The sequence below is a fragment of the Sitophilus oryzae genome, unplaced genomic scaffold (genome assembly GCF_002938485.1).
Source record: "Sitophilus oryzae breed Bouriz unplaced genomic scaffold, Soryzae_2.0 scaffold_1718_pilon_pilon, whole genome shotgun sequence".
In the NCBI taxonomy this organism is placed as follows: Eukaryota; Metazoa; Arthropoda; class Insecta; order Coleoptera; family Curculionidae; genus Sitophilus; species Sitophilus oryzae.
The window spans coordinates 929,299-949,368 of NW_022146411.1; the positions used below are offsets into that span (position 1 = coordinate 929,299).

At 34.9% G+C, this 20,070-nt stretch overlaps 1 protein-coding gene across 1 annotated transcript in view; it reads left to right on the top strand.

The window, feature by feature from the left end:
* LOC115881411 (furin-like protease 2) overlaps positions 1–20,070 on the top strand; it is a 664,870-nt gene that overhangs the window by 565,939 nt on the left and 78,861 nt on the right. Inside the window, exon 3 of the mRNA XM_030898870.1 lies at positions 1,226–1,360. Coding sequence (XP_030754730.1) covers positions 1,226–1,360 — 135 coding nt within the window. The remainder of the gene's footprint in view (positions 1–1,225; positions 1,361–20,070) is intronic.

Below are 20,070 nucleotides of genomic sequence, written 5' to 3' on the forward strand. Positions count from 1 at the left end.
GTGGGACGACTTTGTTTTCTTTGCCTAATTTGTTTAGCTATGCATTCTTTGACCAACTTCGAATTGATTGAAACTGATCGCTTTTATCGCTGCTTGTTGAAGATGGCTATTCCCTGTTTCCGATAACTCCTACCTAAAATAAGTTGTCCGCATCTTTCGACAGCTTATATTTCTGCGTAAATAGCCTGTAGGATGCTAGGGTAGGTGTCCATTGGTTCGAAGTATTTAGTTCTCGGCCCAAATCACTGGTCCTGCATTAGTTTTGATAGCATCAGTATACCAAGTTATGGTATGATCTTTTAACTAGCAAACGTTTCTCTTCTCCAATTCTTTTTATTGCTCAATACTACATTGAGGTGTTTCTCAAAGTTGTACATTTTTGATATGACATCCACTGGAGTAGGAGGATTGGTATTTCCTTTTTGAGGGGGTTCCAAGCGTCCATTTTTTTTGTTTTTTAAGAGGTTCAGAATCTCTTGTCAAAGAGTTCTTTTTTTGGATTAGGATTCCTTTTTTTAGTATTCTTGGTATCCATATCAGGATATATTAGCCTAGAAGGAAAGGAACGTACCGATACTGAACCGTCACTATGCGAACAAGATTTGCGAATGGGAAAGGGTAGTTACCCTAACAATGAACGAATAGTCGAGGAATTGAACATGACAAAGACTTTTTGGCGGGACTTTGATTGTGCGATTAGATAATCATTCAAACGCAGAATCAGAAAAATCTTCAAGGCTGCATGTCTACCGCCCATATACTTACTGTAGTATACAAGAGCAAGTCTGGAGTTACTTTCTTTTAAACAGGAAGAGGGTGGTGGAAGACGCCAAATGTCAACTCTGCCTTGAAAGTGTGGAAACTATGAAGCACGTAATGTGTATCTGGGAGCAGGATTATGTTTAAGCTGTTTAGCAAAACTATGCTGAACTTATCAGAAATTGACGATATAATATATCACACTCAGATATAGCCACCTATACTAAAAGTTTGGGCATTGATGCTTAATTTTAACAATTTTTGTGAATCTGAGCCATAAAAAGCCCTGGCGGTCGTAGTGGAGAGATCCCAGTCTAGGACCCACTCTTCTGTACCCCATAAATAATGAGATTAGAGTTTTTGCAAATATTTATACATTTCTACATTAAATTATTTTTCACGAACTTTTATAGACAATTTTCGAATTAATATATTTCTATGTATTTATATATTTCTATTGTTTCAGAATGGTGGAGCTAAAGATGGTCTCGATATGAACTTATCACCGGCATGGCAGAAAGGCTACACAGGCAAAGGAATTGTAGTGTCAATTTTAGATGACGGTATTCAAACTAATCATCCAGACCTCGCTCAAAATTACGTAAGTAATCGTTTTGATTTAGGCATTTTTATTATATTTAGTATCAACTACAGCACGCCCTTTGGGTTTCAAATTCTCTTTAATGTTTTATTATGACATACTTTATATTATTCGTAATAAAAAATGCTTTGTCACCTCGTAAGTGGTATCAGTGTAAACATAATGTAACATAATTAGTGTAAACATAATGTAACATATTTCAAGCTATGGGAGGGAGCTTTTGTGCAACTATTTCAGTATGTTCAGATTAGATAATTACCAAATTGACGAGGACGCCAAGGGTCCAGACTATAGCTGAAGTGGGTGTATACCACAAAATGATATATACCACAAGACCACGATGAATGAGAAGCTTAAAAAATCTTGGAAATAATCAACTTTCTCGACAGTTTTTTTCCCTCAAATTTGATTAGCCTGTAAAAAACCAAGGAACTCGTAATTCTAGAATCATGGGAGAGACCCATCAATACGAAACCGTAAATCCCTCCATGTCAGTAGTCGGCCTACCTCGACTTATTCCAGATCCGCTCTATTTACGAGTGACGTAGGACTCCGCTTCCTTATTTACCGCCACGGCCGTCTCATACATATTCGGGCGAAATTAGCAAATTAACCGGCCATTTTCGCCGCTTTCCGAAACGACTCAAGTTTATACTAACTGCTTAATCGCCGCGTCTTAAACCATATTAACCCTTTCCGTTCGGCCCGCTTGTTATATCATTCCTGGCAAAGGTCCGGTATAATAAGGTTTGCAAACTCGGCGCTCGCTGTGTCTCCAAATTTACCGAATTAGGTTAATAGATCGTCGTATTTTTAACTTTTTCAAACGTCACAAAAATATTAATTTTTGGCGACGTGATTTACAAATAAAAAAGTTATTTTATTTACAACCATATAAGTAATGTTGACATTTCCGACTTTTTGAAGGTTGGAAAATGTCAGTTTTCTAACTTTTACTTCCACTTCCCTCCCGTGGGCGGGAAGTAAATACAGATTTTTAAATTAGGACCAAAACATTTTTTAAAGATTTTATTTTGATAAAATGCTGCTTTAATTGCAACTTTTTTATGGAAAACTATTTTAAGCAAACTACAATTGGTGCTACAATGTCCTATTAGGTACATTTTGTATTAAAAGTATTAAAATAAAAAGTTTAAGACAACAAATAACTATTTATTCAAATTAATTGTTACATTCGAATTATTATATGCTTTGACACTTGATGGAGATACCACCTTGTTGGTTGCAGCTTCTCTAAGTTCTGGTGGAGTAGCAATATTAAAGTAGTCTTTATTATCAGAACTTTCCGACAACATTCTGGCTTTCTGTGTTATATAAATTCGAAAAAGCGAACGAGAAAAGCGAAAGAGAAATTCAAAACTGTCACTTGGTTGTTTGTATCATTTGTATCGCTGTTGAAGGTTTGTGCTATAACAACCGCGGTAACTATAGATATGGCAATGCCAAAACAGAAAACGACAAATTTTCGCATATTTATTTTTTTTCCCCAAAATAAAATACTGTCCCTATTTTTTAATTAATGATGTGATTGTAAATAAAATAGTATACACACCTCGGTGTAAAGTTTCATTTCTGTCTCGAGATTTAGTTCTCGATTTTTTATTGGCATACACGGTCTAGAGGGGGTGCGACGCAGTTCCTATAATAAAGAATTTAGAAATTCTGTTTTTTTCTGGGTCTTTTTGAATTTTCGACCATTTTGAAAATTGACCATAACTTTTTAATTTCGCACAATACTAGAATTCTGTAAAAATGTTCTCAAGACACTTTTTTAAGCACATCCATCCCAGTGGCGTAATAGTCAGTTCTATTCTCTACTTGCCCTTTTTGCCAAAAATATTTTTTAATAGAAGTCATAGTTGACTATGAACTTAAACAAAATGCTGGCGTTTAACCCTTCCCAACGACATCAAGTTATAGGTATGTATTTCTGAAAACGAGAGAAATATTAGGTGTTTTATCTTTATATCGAAGCCGGCTTTGATGTTATGTTGACATGTTTGCCTAATTATTTTTTATCACAATTAATTTTTAATATTGTATATTATTATTTATCTGCGTATTGAAAACTTGAAAAGGTAAATTAACAATCTATATATTAGTATTACTAATCACAATTAAAATGCCGGGTTTATACTTGATCTATTAAATGGAGAATTTAGAGAGAATTGGATTGGAAGGAAAGGGACCCCGTATCTTGACCTGCTAGGTCGTATGATTTAGCCCCTATGGACGTGAAGAAGTTGGGTGCAGTCAACCGTAAGGTTATCAGTGCTTGCCATATTGTAGATATTTCCTTACTAGGATTGTTAAAAATGTTGTTATTGTTTGCAATAAAAACGGTCTCTTTAAATTTGCGCTTTTTCCAATGAGGTTCCCTGTGGACAACCCGATCTTCTGACCGCTTCATATTGTGCTGTTATGACCAAACATGATCCGCAATACTTGACTTCATTGTTTCAGCTTTTTGTACATGTTTTTATTCTCGCTAAGTCGTACATTTAGAGGACGTTTAGTCTCTGCAATATACGACTCACCGCATTCACAAGGTACCTGGTAGATACACTCTTTCTCTTGTTTCAATGACTCCGATCTTGACTTTGTTAGGACACTCCTATGTCTAGATCCAGATTTGAAGACAGTTTTAATTTTAGACTTATTGGCCTTATCTTTTCTACCACTATTAAATCTACACTATTAATTGCCACCTTTTAAATGATTATGGCCAAACTATTTTTTTAACTTTAATTAAAAAAAATAACGTCAAATTCTTCATTTTCTAAACTACTTTAGCTATTTTAGTACTATTAATTAATAATCATTTTAAGCTTGTTTTTTTCTAATACTAGCGATAAAATAATTTTTGAAACCAACTTTCAACAACTTTGCCTGAAGAAAGGAATAAAAATCGAATTTATTAAAGACATTACGAATTAATAAAACAGCGTTTAACTTCCTGATTAAACAGAAAAGTCGAGCACTGATCTCGAGAGTTTTAAACGTCCCGCCGGAGGGTAGATATAGTTTCCAAGAAAAGGCGAGTGCTACTTCCGGACGTATTGTTTAATGAATGGATTTTTTCTCGCATTTTTTCGTTTTAATTTGAAGAGAATGGGTCGAATTCTTTAATATTCAGGCGTTTTTTTCGCAGAGGATCATTAGAGCGATTTTTTATTACCTTTGAAAAATATTAAAAAAAATAATATTTTTTTATTAACATTGAGGGTGCAATAAAATAAATAAAAAATGTTTAATTTGGAATGTAAGAGAACGTGGATAGAATAATTTAATTTAAATGACAGGGATGTTTTTTATGAATGTATTTAATTTCAGTATTGGAACAACTTCGAGATAGATTCGTTATGAATAATACAGGGTCCGGCAATAGTGCGTCGGGCATCTGTAGCTCCTGGAATAAAAAAAACTTGGGAATTTTGTTTGAGTGCTAACCTAAAGTATGTTCTAGGATGTACTTCAGGAAAATATTTTAACTTCTATCAGGTGGCTCAAAAAGTGTGAGTGGATCGGGATGATTTTTTTAATGGAACACCCTGTCTATTATTGCACTTTTCGCTTCTTTTCGGACCACTTTACATAATTCTAAGATATGAGTAAATATTTGTTGATAGTTTCAGAGATATTAATAAATAAATAAAAGATATATATTTTTTAGCCTTTTAAAAAAAATATTAGAAATACAAAAACTGTCCTGAAATCAAAACTACCTATATTAGGTAGGTATTTAGTTTTCATGGTCTGTACTTGCTTTGCTATAAATATGATAATCGTAAATCATACAGGATGTTCAAAATTCTACGCCAAACATTCTAAAATATGAAATAGTTTTTTTCGTTTTTTTTTAATGGAACGCCCTGTATATTATTTTTTAGATGAAGAATTAAAAAATGAGCATTTTTTTTATTTAGAGTATTTCAAAATTATTAACGGTTTTGCAGAGATTCGCGGTTTTATATTTCAGATGGCATTTTCCACAGCAAATTTTTATCAAAGCCACCCAATGATTTTTCTCTCGTATTTTACCGTTGAAAGTGCCATATGAAATAATACTGCGTGTATCTGCGAAACCATTAAAAATTTTGAAATACTTTAAATACAAAAAATGTTCACTTTTTAATTCTTCTTCTAATAAAAAAATAATATACAGGGCGTTCGATTTAAAAAAAAACAAAGAAAAATTATTTTATATTTTAGAGTTATATACGCCAAACTTATATATTATAAGTTTGACGTAGAATTTTGAACATCCTATATGATTTTAGATTGCGATATTTATAGCAAAGTAAGTTTAGACCAGCTAAAGTAAATACCTAATATAGTTTTGATTTCAGGATAGTTCTTGTATTTTTAATATTTTTTTTTAAGAAATGCTGAAAAATATATAATTTTTATTTATTTATTAATATCTCTGAAACTGTCGAAAAATATTTAATCATATCTTAGAATTATGTAAAGTGATCTGAAAGGAAGCTAAAAATGCAATAATATACAGGGTGTTCCCTTTAAAAAAAACCACCCTATCCACTAACACTTTTTTGAGCCACCCTATAGAAGTTAAAATATTTTTCTGAAATACATCCTCGTACATACTTTAAATTTACACTTAACAAAATTTTCAAGTTTTTTATTCTAGAAGCTACAGATGCCCGACGCACTATTGCCGGACCCTGTATATTAATAACATTAGATTGTAGTCATTTACCATTTGACATCACTATATTAAAATGATATGAAAACTTAACAATGGTCTTTCAGGGATATCTTACACGTTTTAATGGTAAGTGATAATGTGTCTATTTTTCTCTAAATTTGCATCGAATTTATTAAGAAATTACGAATCTAGTTTTATTTATAAAAATATGAATGAATAATGAGGAAATAACTAATTAAAATGAATGAATAATGAGGAAATAATTAATTTGAGGCTTTGGGCATTAAGCTGAACATCCATAAAACTAAAATCACGTGACTCCCCCGGAAAATCATAATAATGCTATAAAAATCGGAGAAGAGCTATTGGAATATGCAATGGAATTCAATTACTTTGGCAGTTTTTGCAGTGCAGAATTAGCAGTGCCTCAAGAACTTTCTGGAAATTAAAGACAGGGTTTTCTACAAAGAAACGCCCTGTATATAATTTTTGTATTAGATGGAGAATTAAGACATTATCATTTTTTTTTATTTAAAATATTTCAGAATTTTTAATGGTTTTGCAGATACACGTAGTTTATATGGCTCCCTCAACGGAAAAATACGAGAGAAAAATTATTGGGTGGCTTTGATAAAAATTTACAGTGGAAAATGCCATATGAAATATAAAACCGCAAATATCTGCAAAACCATTAAAAATTTTAAAATATTTTAAATACAAGAAATGTTCATTTTTTAATTCTCCATCTAATGAAAAAATAATATGCAAGGTCCATTTAAAAAAAACGAACAAATATTATTTTATATTTTAGAAAGTTTGACGTAGAATTTTGAACATCCTGTATGATTTACGATTACCATATTTATAACAAAGTAAATACAGACCATCTAAACTAAATACCTAATATAATTTTGATTTCAAGACAGTTCTAGTATTTTTAATATTTCTTTAAGAAAGGCCGAAAAATATATATTTTTTATTTATTTAATAATATCTCTGAAACTATCGAAATATATTTACTCCTATCTTAGGATTATCTAAAGTGGTCTGAATGGAAGCCAAATATGCAATAATATACAGATCCATCCATCCACACTTTTTTGAGCCACTCTATAGGAGTTAAAATATTTTTCCGAAGTTAAAATATTTTTAGGTTTGCACTTAAACATAATTCCCAAGGTTTTTTATTCTAGGAGCTACAGATGCCCGGCGCACTATTGCCGGACCCTGTATATTTTTAATTATTGATATACACAAACAAAGATAAAATAATATGCTTCCTTTTAAATAACTGCAATATATCAAAGCAATTGTTCATAAACGTTTAGACCTACGGTAATATTTTTTCTTTGCTTTTTGGTCCATAGCAAACTAAATTAAACTGCCTATAGCCAACCGCTGGTAGTGCATCAGCGACAGTTTAACGATGATCATTTATTAAATGAGTGGAAAGAACAGTAGTTTTCGTGCTCCGCTAAAAACGTGCGGTAAGTTTAAACTATCGGAAAATAAAACCGATTTGTTACCGGCCGACCCTAGGTCTGAACTGGAACGATTTTGCAGCTCGAATGCTGTAAGACTTATGGCACTTTGCTGTTACACAAATGTTCGGCATGGGCTCATGCAACAATGGGAACAACAAATAGGTATTATAGTAGCCTTATTATATAGGTTTTCATAACTTGTGTATATAATTACTTCATTTCTTGATATACAGAAAGTTTGACGCTTTTTGATTTTACCTATTAAGTTATTATTACATTTATATTAAGTAAGAAGTTTAACATGTTGTAATGTCATTTTAACAGAACGCCAACGGTTTTTATAGATGTACCTGTTGAAACTAAAAGTGTACTTGAATAGTTGCATTTACATATTTTAAATAGTTTTTTTTCTTTGTTCTTTGTGTTGTTTTTTGCTTCCGGCGATGGGAAGAAATATACTTCTCGAAATGATAAGCATTTTTCGTCCATTAGGCAAATTTGTTTATTAGTAAATCACTTCTTACAAATTGGTCTCCTGATTAACGCCAGCAGTGTTTACAAAAAATAATTATTTTATTTTGTAGTTTTTCTTACAGTACAAGTGGCGAAATAACCATTAATCTGCCACAGAGATTCTATCAGAGCTCAAAATCTATCTATTTAAAAAACATTTTAAATATTCACAGATACATTTATTTAGCCGTTGTCATTTTGATATAACCCACTAGAATTAAAAAAAAAATATATTTTTGAGTTTTCATTTTCGAAGTATCAAAACAAAACACTTTGAATTCCCTGACTTACGATTTTAAATAGTATGGATACTGTGAAGGGAAATTCGATACAATAAGCCTACGCGCTAACCTGTAATTTTTAGTCGGCCGACTATTTAGTTGCAAAAGTGAAATCAATACATTCTTATAAAGTCGATCGGCCGACTATTTGATAGCATGTGAGCGCGGCTCCATAGAGATATATTGGTTACAAAGATGCAACTAAAGAGTTGGCAGATTATAAATTGTCTGTCAGCGCATAGCCTAAGGCTACGCAATGTAATCAAATATTGGGCCGATCGGCTCCACAAGAATATATTGTTTTCACTTTTGCAACTAAATAGTCGTCCGACTAAAAATTACATGTCAGTGCGTACCATAATTATCCTCAAAAAACTCACAAGAGAAAGGCAGAAAAATGCATGCTTCATTTAGAAAGATGTAATAATTGCTTTTTTTCAAATATGCGATAATCCGGTGTTTAAGCATAGTAAATTTTTGTTATTTTTAATATAAAATTTAATTGAAGTGATTAAAAAGTACTCCCTCAATACAAAAAGAAATGCAACGATGAGAAATGCAATAATAAATCAAATTCAATACAAATTTCACTGGTTTGAAATGACGCGTAGAAAATTGTAACGTCAACTATCAGCATTTGAATGAATAGTTGACAGAGCGCGCGAGCCTCTGAAGAATAACATTATGGCGTGTCTAGTTCTCTGCTACGGTATTTACACCATATATTTTAAAATCACGTTAAATTTTTCTATTTTTATTAAGATCGTTAAAAAATACGTTTTTATGTGGGATTATTTTTTTATTACCCCAATATTAAATTTATTTTTATATTTTTTACTACTAGAAATTAAAACTAAAATTTTTATAACTAACAGGTTACTGTCATTTTTATCGAAGTACTAAACACTACCAAAGTTGTTCGGATATTCGAGGCGTTCGAGGGTTCGAGGTTAGATTTGTATTTTGTAGATTTTGCGTTTGGCATTAAATACTTTGAGTTTTCAATTTTGTTTTATTGTACTCTCTTTATTAGTTTTGTAATGAAGGGTGTTAAAGTTTGTTTTGTGAATGGCTGTCTAAATAACTGTGAAGGTTCTCCAGAAAAAGTTTTCATAACTGTTCCTTTGGATGAAAGCCGTCGAGGAGCCTGCTTTGAAGCGGCAAGACAACAATATGTCAGCAAAAGTACGAGATTTTGCTGTGAACGGCATTTTAACGAAAGTTTCTTAAGTTTTATTTTACAATTAATTTTATATCTACTTTAAAATACATTTAGAAAAATGGTTTTTATTTACCTTTGTACCTGGTGGCAAACCATGACACTTTTGATAGGTGACGTCAGAGATTGTAAAAGTGTAAATTTGAAATTCTTAATATTGATTATTTTTTTTAAATGGGATGTAATTGAAGTAAAATAAAAAATACGGGTGTCATAAAATTGTATGAAAATTAATTATTTACAATAAAAAAAATATGGTTAAACTCCGGATTGTTTTGTGTAGTGTACTTTAAGTTTTCTCTCATTTTGCCATTGCACAAGCACTTGCTCATGTTAAACATAATATTTGATAAATAAATAAGTTCATATGCACATCGGCTGCGATCAAGCATAAAATTAATTTTAATAGTTAACTTTATGAGTTGTATGTTTATCTTCTTTTGTTTATCACTTTTTGTCTAGTAATATATTTTATTTTTATTAATCGATACATATTTTCTCTTTATCGTTTTTCAAATAAGCCCAAAATAACGGAGTTATTTTACTTTGAAAATTTCCAAAAAAGGATTTTGTGCTAAAATTTTGAGAACCACTGGATCTTTTCTGGATTTTCTTTCTTGTAAATTTAATCTAATACCTATGTTGCCATATTATCAACAAATTATGTATTTTAACTAAAAACTAAAAAATTTCAAATTTTTTTTTAAAAAACTTCGAATTTTCAATTTTTTTTTTCGGGAAAAAAACCTCATAGGCGCGTTTCAGGGGTTAAACTATACTACCAGTTAAAATACTTGCATTTATTTCTGGGACATCCTGTATTGTACTGTTCATAATTTCTTTGTTTACGATTAACGCGTATCTATTTCTTGCTACTTTGCAAAAATGACTGATGTTTTTAGTAGTATACTACTGTAGTTTAAAAAAAAAGTCCCTTAATGTAAATTGAGAACACACAAAGAAATTAGTTTTCAATAAATAAGTACGTAAAATTCTATTCTATTTTTTAGTTACTATAATTATTATAATATTTATTATATTTTTTCAATCATAAAATATAATCATATATAAAATAGCAGAACGACACCTAAATTTTATTTTATTATGGGAATTTAAAAAAAACTATATTACTGTTTTATAAATGGTAATAGAATGTAGAATGTAGAATGTTTAGAAGGGGAGTTAATCACCGCGACCTTACAGATCTATTGTGTGTTCCCCTTTCTTGAGTTATAACGAGTTATAACTCATCATACAGTCTCAGGGCTTTGAGAAAAGCCAGTATCTGAGACGGCTCCACAGAGGCCAGCTCTCCATCCTCGACATCAGACGTGCCAAGGTTCATGGCACGAATGGTCGTCGTCTCGGCGCACTCAGTGATAAGGTGTTCTGGTGTTTCCCCATTTTCCCCACAAAATCTGCATTCGCCGTTGTTTCTCAGTTTCAGCCTACTGAGGTGTTCGTTGAGGAGACAGTGTCCTGTTAGAAACCCCGTGACAATCCGAAGATTGTTTTTACTTAAATCAAGGAAAACCTTTGATTTTTCTCGGTCATAAGTTCTAAGGAACTTTTTCGAGTGTCTTAGACCGTTGGAGGACACCCATTCCAAGTTACGGATGGAGTCTTCCAGATTCTTCAGTTCCGCTTTCAGTTGGTTCCCGTTTGGAAAACAGAACGGTTCTGGTCCAGTTAGTGGAGTGTTCGCTCCTTTCCTAGCTAGATCATTTGCTTTTCATTGCCTTCTATCCCTTGGTGAGCAGGCACCCAGAGTAGGAGGACTTTATTTTCTTTGCCTAATTTGTTGAGCTTCTCTAGGCATTCTTTGACCAACTTCGAATTGATGGTTACTGAGTTGATCGCGTTAAGTGCTGCTTGACTATCGGATAGGATGGCAATTTCCTGTTTTCGATAGTTCCTATCCAAGATAAATTGTACGCATCTTTCGATAGCGCAAATTTCTGCCTGAAGGATACTGGGGTAGGTGCCCATTGGTTCGGAGTATTCAGTTTTCGGCCCAAATACTCCTATCCCTGTCCCTGCTTTGGTTTTGGAAGCATCAGTATACCACGTGATGGTATGGTCTTTTATATGCTGAGTAAGCGTTTCTTTCTTCCAATCCTTTTTATTACTCAATACTACAGTGAGGTGTTTCTCAAAGTTGTAAATTCTTGGTATGTCATCCACTGGGAGTTGGAGAAGTGGAATTTTCTTTTTGAGGGTGTTCCAAGCCCCTGACCTGAAAATTCTCCCAGTACTGTTTCCGTCAATGACCATTCTAATCATTGTCGCATTGGCATAACTACCGACGACAATATGCAGTGGTGTTAGGTCTAGAATGACCTCCATTGCTGCTGTTGGACATGTTCTCATGGCACCTGTGATGCAGATACATGCCAGTCTCTGTACTTTGCACAGGGTTTGCCTTGCTGTACGTTGCTCTAGTTTTGTATACCAAGCAACTGCTCCATAAGTAATCATGGGTCTTACTATCATGGTATACATCCAGCGCAAAATGTTAGGGGCGCAGCCCCACCTATTTCCCGCCAGTCTTCTGCATATCATGAGAGCCTTTGTGGCTTTGCTGGTAATGTTCTTAATATGCCTGTTCCAGAGAAGTTTACTATCCAGGGTTATTCCCAGATATTTCACTTCCTGTGATGGCAGTATTTCCTTTCCATCTAGATGGATTCTTTTCAAGTTTTTCAAACTTCGCTTTCTGGTGAATGGCACTACTGCGGTTTTATCTGAGTTAATACTCAGCCCGACAGTCCTGCACCATCTCTCAGCGATGCGGAATCCTCTTTGGATAATATCACACAGGGTGCCTTCATGTTTCCCCTGTGCAATGATGACTATGTCATCTGCGTACCCTATGCAGTGTATTCCCGCTAGAGTTAATTCTTCCAGTAGTTCATCCACTACCAAGCTCCACAGTAGGGGGGAGGTCACTCCACCTTGTGGAGTTCCTTGCGTTGTTTTAACAACTACAGTTTTGGTACCTATCTCAGCCTCTGCTGTTCGTGTTGAGAGCATTTCCCAAAACCAGCGAATTATCGTACTGTTCGCCCCTCTTGTTTCAAGAGATCGCTTGACCACCTTGTGAGGTATATTGTCAAACGCCCCTGCAATGTCCAAGAAGGCACAAAGTGTTGTTTCTTTGCTATCCAGGCTTGCCTGTATTAGCTCAGTTAACTGGTACAGAGCAGTTTCTGTGGATCTGCCCGCTCTATATGCATGCTGACTATCGTGCAGTGGCTAACCTGTAGATGATTTACTCTAATATGGTTGTCGACTACTTTCTCCATCGTTTTTAATATGAACGATGTGAGACTAATAGGCCTAAATGATTTGGGGTTAGCCCAGTCAGTTTTGCCTATTTTGGGTATAAACATGACTTTCGCTCTTCTCCAGATGGTTGGTATATATCCCATCGCTAAGCTGCTTCTTGTAATGTTTAATAGATGGAGTGTAGCTATTTCCTGACCCTTCTTTAGAAGGGCAGGAAAAATCCCATCTATTCCTGCTGTTTTATAAGGCTGAAAGGTGTCAATAGCCCATTTCAGTTTTTGTTCTGTTATTACTAGCTTGGCCGTCTCCCAGTCTTCCCTGCGAGGATTGTGGGGTTCGGTCGGAGCTACTTGCGTATCAATAGATATGCTACCTGGAAAGTGTATATGAAGTAGGAGGTTAGCTCTCTCTTCATCTCCTTCCGTGCAGCTTCCGTCAGGTTTCTTAAGTGCCATGTTGGGGATGGGTCCACTCTTGGCCATAGCTTTGTGTAGCCTAGCTGCATAAGTAGTTAAAGTGATGTTTTCGCAAAAGTCTGAAGTCAGACCGCTTTGCCCTTCTAATCTCCTTATTATACTCAGTTAATTTCTCGGCGTAGAGATGCCATTCGCCGCTGGGTTTGGCTCTGTTAAAGAGTCGTCGGACCTCCGATCTAAGATTGGCCAGCTTTTTGTTCCACCAGGGCTTGTTGTTACTTTTTTGTATGCCCTTACTGTGGGGCAACTAGATTCATATGCATCCAATATTGCACCACTGACTTCCTTTGCGTACCATTCTAGATACAGGTGGTTCCTAGCCCTACCTGCATCTATTTGGTCCAGGTTGTTTACGAGATTGGTGTGGTATAGTTCCCAATCGGTTTTTCTTGGATTCCTTCGAATTTCAGTTTGGAGTATGATTCCTCCTAATTTGAACTCGATGATTCTGTGATCTGATAGGGAAGGTTCCGTTGAAACCCTCCAATCTTTCACGTAACTAGTTACACTAGCACTCCCGATTGTTAAATTTAATACTTCCGCCCGCGTTTTTGTCACAAACGTGGGGGTGTTCCCTATATTGAGAACTTCAACATTGTATGCTAAGAGGAATTCTAGTAAACACTCACCTCTAGTGTTAGTATTAGTGCTTCCCCATACCTCATTGTGCGTATTGGAGTCACATCCCAATAGCAGAGGTAGTCGCCGTTGGCTGCAGAATCGCACGAGCTCCTCTATTTCCGGAGGCGGTGTCTGCCCATCACCCGGAAAGTATGCAGAGGCAATCACGATATTTTTGCTACAACCCTCGATATTAAGTTGAACCATGATTGGAACAAGATCCCGGGTTGTAAATTCTGAAACACATGTGTAGTTAATGTTGTTTCTTATAAGAATACAGGCTCGGGGAAGTTCCTGCCTGTTATCATATATTACACTGGAATTTTTTCCAGACAACCCTTTAATTTGTCCCTGGTACACCCAGGGTTCCTGGGCTAGTACCATTACATATTGGTTTTTCTCAAAGAGTCTTGTGATTGTGGCAGAAGACCCTTTTGCATGGTGCAGGTTTATTTGGGATATCCCATGCATCAGGTTTCTGGGGTAGGTAAGGGTCCCCCTGTTGTAGGGAGGACAGGGTATTTCCCATCCCCCCCTGGCAACAGATGTTCCTCCTCCGTGGAGTGGTCATCAACCTCCTCCGAGGATATACACCCTTTCACGGCTGGAGTTACGCCAACCGTGTCCTTCACAGTCGAGGAGCTTGTCTCCGGCTGAGGTACTTGTGAGTTGGAGGCTGGAGTATTTGTCTCCATTTTCTCCCCCTCTTTAGCTTGTTCTTTTCTTGGACCTGATACCGGTACCGTCCCGAATCTATAATAGAGGTTATATCCTTCTTTCTCTATTGCCTCCTTGGATTTGAGGTCAATTCCTATTGTGAGGACCTGACCATGGCCCTCCTCCTTCGAGTTGAGGACTCGCCAGCTCGATGTACTCACATTCTCGTTCTGAGCTTGGATAAGGTCTAGCAGGTAGGCGGTGTCTTTCCCCTTGCTTCTTGGCAGAAAGACCGTGATGGTTGTCCCTTTAGGGATGTTTTCTCCCCTCATTGCAACCAGTCCCGGCCCCTGCCAATTTTTAAGCTTAGGTGCCGTTTCCACCAACCAATCCGCCGATTTTTCAGATGCACAATCTATGAGGATCATGCCCACCCTAAAGTGTATCCCCGCAAAGCGCAGCTGACCCACACTTTGTGGATCGTTGCGTCGCAATCCGCTCGCTACTACTTCGTCCAGTATCGCCTCTTCTAGAGCCGTTTGCTGCTCGGTAGTCAGTACAACCTCAGGATATTCCTTTGGAAGCACCGCAATTTTCACTTGTCCAGCAATAGCGGCATAGCTAGTGATACGTCCCTGCTTGCCTCTCGGTGTGGGACGGCTTTCCATCCTGGCTTTTTTCTCTCCTTGACGGAGCAAAGGGGAGAGGTTTTCGCTCCCTCTCTTGCCCTTTGGTGGAGATGCGCCAGGTTGTTTCTTGGTTCCTTTTTCAAGGAGAGTTTTGGCTTTTGCTTCCTCCGGAGCAAGTCCTTCGTGGAGCAGCCGGAGGTATCTCCGTACTTGTGCTCCGCTAAGACCTACTCTCAGCGGATCGTCTAACCCGCCTGGTTGACCCAAGCCTGGTAGACGGAACGGTAACTGGTGTCGCTTGTTAGGTCTAGAGGTGGACTCCCGAACCTTACTAGAAGAGGTGATAGCTTGTGTACCACTTGTGGAGGCTGGCCTCGCACAAGTGTCAGCCGCCCCTCCTGTAGTTCCCTTTGGGATTGGTCCCTTGGAACTTTCGTTCATAATGTTCCCAGTGTTACTAGGGGGTTTCCCCACAGCTTCACCGGTGGTGTTTTTATGATAGTTTGATCTCATAGTGTTCCCACGAGTCGCTAGGGATAGTCAGTCCACTTCTACAGAGCCCCGCATGTAGAAGTAAGGGGTAAATACAATGGGGTGCCCCCTGATGCCCCAAGGTTGAGACCAGTAATGGCTAGTCATCTATCTAGCCACGCATCCCTTTGACCTGGCCCCGCCATCGTAGGATTTAGGTTTTTGGTGAGGTTGTCTCCTCTTGGTCCAGGCGGTTAAGCCAAGACCCCCCCACACCCTCTACCCGCGAGACATGACCACAGACAGTAGAAGGTGCCTGGTTTAAATGTCTTGGTGCAATTCCCTGGCCACTACAGCTAGAGACAAGACAATGAGTGAGATGCTTCTTGGACCGAGCCAAAGTGCTAGAAGAGATTCCGCCAGCACCTGACAAGGAGCTTCCCCACCAACGACAAGGTCTTGCATCTCCTAGGGGAAGAAAATGGTAATATAAAGGTTATCTGTGCATCAGTTTTGGTCAGTACAGTACATAGAATAGTCCCGTTTTATCTGCATTTTGACTGAATTTTAAACTTAAGGTTTGAATACCTTGAAACTAACATATTTTAATATTTTTTTGCTCGTCACTTTTGTGTAGTAATATTTATTATCGTTTATTAATTGAATATAGAGAATATTAGTGGTATATTTCGTATAAATCTATTCTTAAAAATGTATACCTACTCTAATGTTCATAATTCCTTTGTTTGTGATAGGCGCGTATTTATTGCTGGCCACATTGTAAAAATTTCTTAGAATCCACTGATGTAAATTAAAGAGACAAGTTTTTTAGTCGTATTAAAGTTTAAAAAATGTTATTTCAAGGCTGTATATTTATATATTATTTCTATCGAAAAAAGCAATACGAGACCAAAACCATTTCATATTATGGAAAGTTATTATGGAATTATCTTATTGTATTGCAATGCTCATATAAAGGTACATTTGGCCTAATCTGTCATTCTAATACAGCTGTTCAACAGTTTAAGCCAAAGCAATAAGCAGAATAACCTCCTGTTTTATCCGCTTTGTACCACAACTCGTCTGAAGCACAAAACTAATGCACTCCGGTTCGCCGATCAAACCAGTAATATTGCTAATTAAAGTTTGCCCGCAGCAATTACGTCTATTTTAAACAACCGCTATCTCGTTACTATTCCAATTAACGCCTGTTCAGGATATGCTTATATATCGTTCGTATTTATTTTTCGACATGCACATGGAATTATCATTCCAGTTTACTTTATTAAGGACAAATTGAGTGCCGTATGATCTCTTTACTTAGATTTGTGTAAATATAAGTATATTTAGATTTTTTTTCTATAAATGAATTGTTCCTGGCTCACCCCTATAATTGTTTTTATTTTTTTAGATAAATAAACGAGATTTGGTATGTCAGTGTATGACATAAATTAGAATTGATTGACGTATTGAATTGTTTTTGGTCACTTCCTGTTTAACCGGAAATGACTACAACTTTTGATTTTTAAATGGCACCCTGGTGTATTTTTATTTTATTCGATAGAAAATTACATTCAAAACAGAATTACATATCATATGTCAACTTTTGACATTTTTGCTTAAAATAAATCGCATTTTAAATTTCAATGTAGAGTGTTATGGCTGTGTTAAAACTAATTTTTAATCAAGAAGCATTGGAAAAATAGATTTGATCGTCTAATGTTTTTCGTGTCTTGTCCTGATCGGTTAAAAAATGACCAAATCGTTTTTTAAATCATATCTCAATTTTTTCAGTTCAGATGGATCGAGGGTGGCTCATTAGTATATTTGAAAAAAGTATTTTTTTTACGAATAATTTGATACCACACATTTGGTATTTCGAGTCAAATTGTCGTTATGAATCGCATATTACAATTTCAAGTAAACCATATGCGAAAATGTCAAAAGTTGACATATGATGTGTCATTCGATTCAGACTGTCATTTTCTATCGAATACAGTAAAAAAATATCTAGAGTGTCATTTAAAAATCAAAAGTTGAAATCATTTCCGGTGAAACAGGAAGCGACCAAAAACAATTGAATACGTCAATCAATCCTAATTTATGTCATATACTAACATACCAAATTTCATTTTTTTACTTGAATAAATAAAAAAGTTATAGGTGTGAGCCACTTGAGACGCACCCGGTATATAACGTTAATTACAGTAACATTTAATAATTTCTAAACTTCTAGAAGAATTGCATTTTGTATTGTGTTTGAAAAAGACTGAAAGACTGAAATGCTGTCAAATATTACTAAAACTTGTAAAGAAGGATACATTTTTATTTAGACGATTAAAAGAGTTTTAATTTTTTTTATCCTAAAACGTAAAGATTCCACGGATATATTAATAAATAATCTTAAAAGAAATCTGTAACATTATAACTTTTAAAAGAGGCCTAATATACGAAAATATGCATTTTTTATAGTAATCTGTACGAAGGATTAATTAAAAAGAATATACAGGATGTCCCAGGCTGAGCGTGCATTAGAAAGAAGTTTCTAGAGAACTACAATATTACATATTTAAATTCTCAAATTTTTAGAGGAAAAAAACTACTTGTCAAAAAATTTCTGTAGCTTAAACGTCAGATGTTGTGAATACCACAGCGACTGTGACACAGAGATGACATGTGGATATCTATTTTAAAAATGAAATTCTTAGAATGTCATATAATATTGGCCGTTGTTGTCGTGGAATTGGGGACACCTACTTTAATATTTTACTAGTGAAAAGGTTTTTGAATTCGTTACTTTCCGATTATACATGTTCCTATACTTAAAATAAATCGTTTTTAAGTTATTTAAGATTTAGTTTTAAAACTTATTTTTCTTGATATTATCTACCTAGCTTCCTTTGATATTAAGCGGCAAACAATCAAACAATGTATTTCATTCTGTTAATTTTTCTAACATATTTAGGATTATGTGTTTTGAATTCCTTCACTAATAATTACTTTTTAGTAATTCCATTACTAAAACATTGTCTTTGGATATGGTTGTCTAACTCGTCACGTTCCTTAGTAATAGTGTGAATACTATTTTCGTGTACCCTCGAATAAAATAAATTAAAAATCGGGTAAAAATAGTTAATTGCATATTTATTTTAATAATTAGGACCCTGTATGACTATGAATTAAATGTTTCAGTGCTCTTAAGACAATTTTAACAGTTTATTTCGTAAATTATAATATATTTTTTTTAAATCATGTAGAAAAGTGAGTATAATTTAAACATTTATCCTTAAATGTTGAACACACCCGGTATAGGGCATCTCATTTAAATTAAACAAGTTATAGCCGTAAAAAGCTGAGAACTATTTTTTATTAGGTTAATTTTTGGACAGTCAATATAAGCTCATATTATTTTTACTATTTTTATTGTACCCAATTATCTAGCGGAGATTATAGCAATTATCTTAAAAACAGTAAGTTTTAAGTGAGATAAACCTAATCAAATATACCTATATTATAATCATAGTAACTTAAACTGTAATACTATAATATAGAGTGTTCGATTTCAAAAATAAAAATAAAGCCTTAATGTATTTTTCTTCGGGACGCTCAATACCCTATGAAAATTAGTTTGTAGATAGAATAGCCCTTCCACAACCTCAAAACTACCAATTCTTGTCTCACATTTTAACCTACGTTACTCTGCGATCAATGAAATAAATATATGCTTGCTTCATCCACGTTACCGTAGATAGAGCTGAAAGCTTTGGTAGGGTATATATATAAACAAACAAAATACAAGAAGCGGAAAAGGGAAATAAATATATATTACGTACCTATATTTCCCAGTACAAATTATATTAACCAAACTATGGGTATTGCGGACTTGTTTCGAATGTATCTGTCAAATTCATTTATTTACGTCGGTAATAGTAACTCAGTTTAAACAAACATTTATTGTATAGCGTTCATTGCATATGAATTCATTACGGTATAATTAGAATAATAATCGAATATACGTACTATAAAATCGGAGCTAATTTCTAAAACAATCATAGTGCTATGGCTGCTATTTTACGCATTGAAAATGTCTAATGACAGATGACTAAATACATGTAACTAAAAGACAAAAATATATTCAAAGGTTTATGTAATTCTATTATAATAGAAAGATCTTTACAAAGAATACCATATACAGGGTGAGTTTTAAATAAGTGCAAATATTTTTAAGTGTGTATATTTCGACCCCAGAAATACATCTATGAGGTTTTTCGGGGAGAAAATTGAAAATTTGTAGTTTTTGAAAAAAAACTTTTGAAATCTTTTCAATTTTAAGTTAAAAAACATAATATTTTATTACAATCCCCGAAGATATTTGCGCGTT